Below are 3,802 nucleotides of genomic sequence, written 5' to 3'. Positions count from 1 at the left end.
TTAAATTTGTGAGAAGCATTGCAATGCCGCACGCGTTAACAACAATGGGTAATGCCGCGTACCAGAGGGCCTACTCCGAAATTCGAAGTTCGTATCGTACCGTCCCTCTCACTCTCGTATTAAATAGTATTAGTGTCAGAGGACGGAACGGCATGAACTTCGATCTTAGAATTTCGTAGTAGCCCCACTGGCCAACCTACAACTACGAAGTGCAAAATTCGAAATTCGTATCTTCGCTGACTCTTACATTATTTAATACGAGAGTGAGAAAGACGGCACGTTACGAACTTCGATTTTTGAATTTCGTAGTACCTAGTCCCCCAGATTTGAGGCAAAATTTTAATGTTTTTTGTGTTTATACCAGCTGCGAAATCTCAGCTACTTTTATCGGTTACGAGGCGCATTCATCATCATCCGAGCCTATATACGTCCCACTGCTGGGCACAGGCCTCCTCTCAGAACAAGAGGGCTTGGGCCATAGTTCCCACGCGGGCCCAGTGCGGATTGGGAACTTCACACACCATTGAATTGCTTCGCAGGTTTGTGCATGTTTCCTCACGATGTTTTCCTTCACCGCAAAGCTCGTGGTAAATTTCAAATGTAACTCCGCACATGAATTTCGAAAAACTCAGAGGTGCGAGCCGGGGTTTGAACCCACGACCTGACTTGAACTGACCTGCTTGAGAGGCGATAGGTCAAACCACTAGGCTACCACGGCTTCTTCCTAGGCTACCACGGCTTCTTAGCACGAGGCGCATTGGTTACGTGGTATTCCAGTACCATCGACGAGTTTGTTCGTAAGCAGCGGCGGCCTTAGGGGGTGACGAATAGGGCAATCGCCCAGGGCCTCGCTCTTGCAGAGGCCTCGCGCAACAACGCAAGCAAATAAAACCAAATAGACTTTTTTATCTATATTTTCGCATCACATACTTTTCCCGAAGGACAAAGGGCCTCGCAAAGACCTGCCGCCCGGAGCCTCGCGATGGGTAAGGCCGCCGCTGTTCGTAAATATCTAATGCACCCAATTTCGCGCTCGCTAGATTAATGATTAAGGTGCCGCAGTCTGGTCCAGCCGAGACTCACCTAATTCCCGTCCCCGCACCTTCTCGGCCTCCTTATAGTGTGCCTTGAACCACAGAGTCTGAAGCGCATTGTGGTGTTTTGGCGAGAAGCTGTTGGCTTCCAATATAGCGTACACCTCTTGAAACACGCATGTGTGGTACGCTACTAGTGCTCGTGCCCTGAGAAAAATAAAAAATAATCCATATACTTAATATTTTAATGCTTTACTTTTATTTTAGAAAGCAAAGCACGCATCCGTCAAAAGGAAACAATCTTTAAGCTACCTTCACATATGATTTAAAAGATTTAAAAAGATTTGAATGAAATAAGACAGAAAGAGATACTAACATGTGACGTCACACGTGACGTGTGGACACTAAAAATACAAAAAAAGTGCACCTTTTTATTATTTTTGTTTTATTTAAGAAAAAATATGGTTTTTCCTACTCAGAAACATGAGCAACTTAAAAATAGCTCAAAAATAAAACGGTTGGTTTTGTGGAGTCTTTTTTTCATACACTCAATATGGGTCACAAACTGACTCATAAAATTTGTATGAAAAATTAAATTCATTTTGAAAGAAATGGTACACTTTTTTTAACGCCGAAGTAGCGACATGCCTGCTGCATAAACAATAGTCATACATTAAGCGTTTCTTAATTTTGTATGTATTTTGTTTCATCTTGAATTTCAATGTAACTGATAGTGTAAAGGTAGCTTAAAAATTTTTCTGTTCGACACCATGCATTGTGAAGCTTTAATTAAAAAAATATACATAAAATAGTCAAATACTGCACTAAGTCGCAGTGACGAAGCGTCCATAGAACCCTGTTCTCATCGGCTTGCCCAATATTTACAAAATAGAACTAGGACATCATGATTTATGAATGATATATGCGATCTTTGCTTCGGCTTTACCACGAAAATATCTGACGCTACTCCACTGCTACGTAGGTACTTATGTACGCTATAATTAAGCTAGGATAACACTTTCAGTCCACTTCAACAACTGAACTGAGGCATTCTCTGTAACATGAACGCATCCTCCAATTCACACGCTTCGTGGAAAACATACCTGAGTACAGTTTCGCTTTTACAAAGCAGCTCGCTCGGCGGCAAGCTCCATAGAAACTCCGACAATTTCTCTATATCACCCTTCTGCTGTAACGCCTCACAGACACACTGAACTTGCTCAAAATTAAAGTTTAAACACCTGCGCGTATTCTCATTTTCAGCAAAATATGATTGAGCTACCCTCTCGTTGTTAACGCCATTTTCAAATGTCTGTTCGGTTAGCCTCAGTATATTCATATTTGAATTATTCTCGTCGAATTTTTCGTTGAAGTTTCTCGTCTCCTCGTTGTAGTTGGAACGCATGCGATCGTCGAATGTTTCTTCTTCTGGATTGTTCTTGAAGCGTTCTACTAGTTCTTTAAATTCGCGCACGTAGGGAAGCTTTGGTTCGTAGCAATCGCGATATTTCTTACGTTGCGGTGTTAGGTAGTTGTCGAAGGCCATTTTGTTGGTTTCTAGAAAAGGAGTTAGAGTTAGCTTCTTCTGATGGTGTTAAATGACCCAATCAGTAAGACTAGAAAAAAACTGACTTACTGAACAAAGGTCTCTATACATTATACCGTATCATACCATGACCGTAATAGGAACGTGTCAGACGGAGTATCAAACGGAATGTCAAACACATACATGTACGCGACGGCGACGGTTGGTTACGAAACGTGCTAGTCATAGTCGAATATATTTTTGCCTGACACATTGATATACGGTGTAATGTGTAGAGACCTTAAACGTTTTGATTTTGATTTTGTTTGTACTATGTGGTATCCTTTCATTTCGTAACTAACGTTTGGCAACCTGATTTCAATTCGCAATCTCTAAACACACACACACACAAACATCACGCCTGTATTCGGCCAATCAACTATTTTACCCACACTAATCTGTCCGCGCATTTTTAACAATTGCAGATTTTTGTGTAAACATTTTTTCTGTAATTTAATAGATGTGTACATGAATACATGCCATCCTACGTAAGTTCAACTTATTAAACTGTGAAATATCTTGTTGGAAGTACATACAATTTGGTAACGCAGGAGACGCCCAAAGTGTCGGTAAAATAGTTGATTGGCCATTCCCAAATGGGTAGGCAGAGCACACAAACGTTACCGCTTCGGAGCGACTTTTAGCAACTTTAGGTTTAAAGTTTGACAAAAACGGTACAATACATAGTGACAGGTTGCTAGCCTGTTGCCTACGGTATACCTTACCTATATCCTTTGTCGCCTCTTACAACATCCACGGAAGAAATGGAGAGTGTAATTCTAACCCGACACCACACGGGGCAATCACTAAATCTGTAAATATTTGGATTTATTTCAGGGCCATCGTGTAGAACCCTTTAGGTTAGGTTAGGTAGGTTAGTTTTATAAAATCCTGAAATATTCATAGTTTCAGAAATATTAAACAGTTGTGAAATGATCTGATTCAAACCTGATTCAGGTTGCCAAACGTTAATGCGAGACCTGCGGATGACGTGGTTAAAGTCGCGGGTTCACGGATGCAAGCCGCTTCCAACCGAGGCAACTGGAGGTCTATGGGGAGACTATGTCCAACGTGGACGTCCTTTGGCTGATATGATGATGATGAGTTGCGAAACATTAGTGAACCTCACTATCCATGTACATACATCTGCACCCTCATTTTGCTTGTTGGTTATAGTCACTAA

The 3,802-nt window shown here is 41.5% G+C and overlaps 1 protein-coding gene across 2 annotated transcripts in view; it reads right to left on the bottom strand.

The window, feature by feature from the left end:
- The window catches only part of LOC141444290 (homeobox protein SIX6-like), a 17,975-nt gene that overhangs the window by 7,320 nt on the left and 6,853 nt on the right, over positions 1-3,802 (bottom strand). Inside the window, exons 1-2 of one of the 2 annotated variants that reach the window (XM_074109787.1) lie at positions 2,138-2,587; positions 1,084-1,241 (exon numbers count right to left, since the gene is read on the bottom strand). The exons of the other annotated variant lie outside the window; for it this stretch is intronic. Coding sequence (XP_073965888.1) covers positions 1,084-1,241; positions 2,138-2,580 — 601 coding nt within the window. The 5' untranslated portion in view covers positions 2,581-2,587. Of the gene's footprint in view, positions 1-1,083; positions 1,242-2,137; positions 2,588-3,802 lie in introns of those variants that run through there. 2 annotated transcript variants of the gene reach the window in all.

This window comes from Choristoneura fumiferana, chromosome 29, assembly GCF_025370935.1.
Source record: "Choristoneura fumiferana chromosome 29, NRCan_CFum_1, whole genome shotgun sequence".
Taxonomy (NCBI): Eukaryota; Metazoa; Arthropoda; class Insecta; order Lepidoptera; family Tortricidae; genus Choristoneura; species Choristoneura fumiferana.
This window is presented reverse-complemented; position numbering and strand designations above follow the sequence as displayed.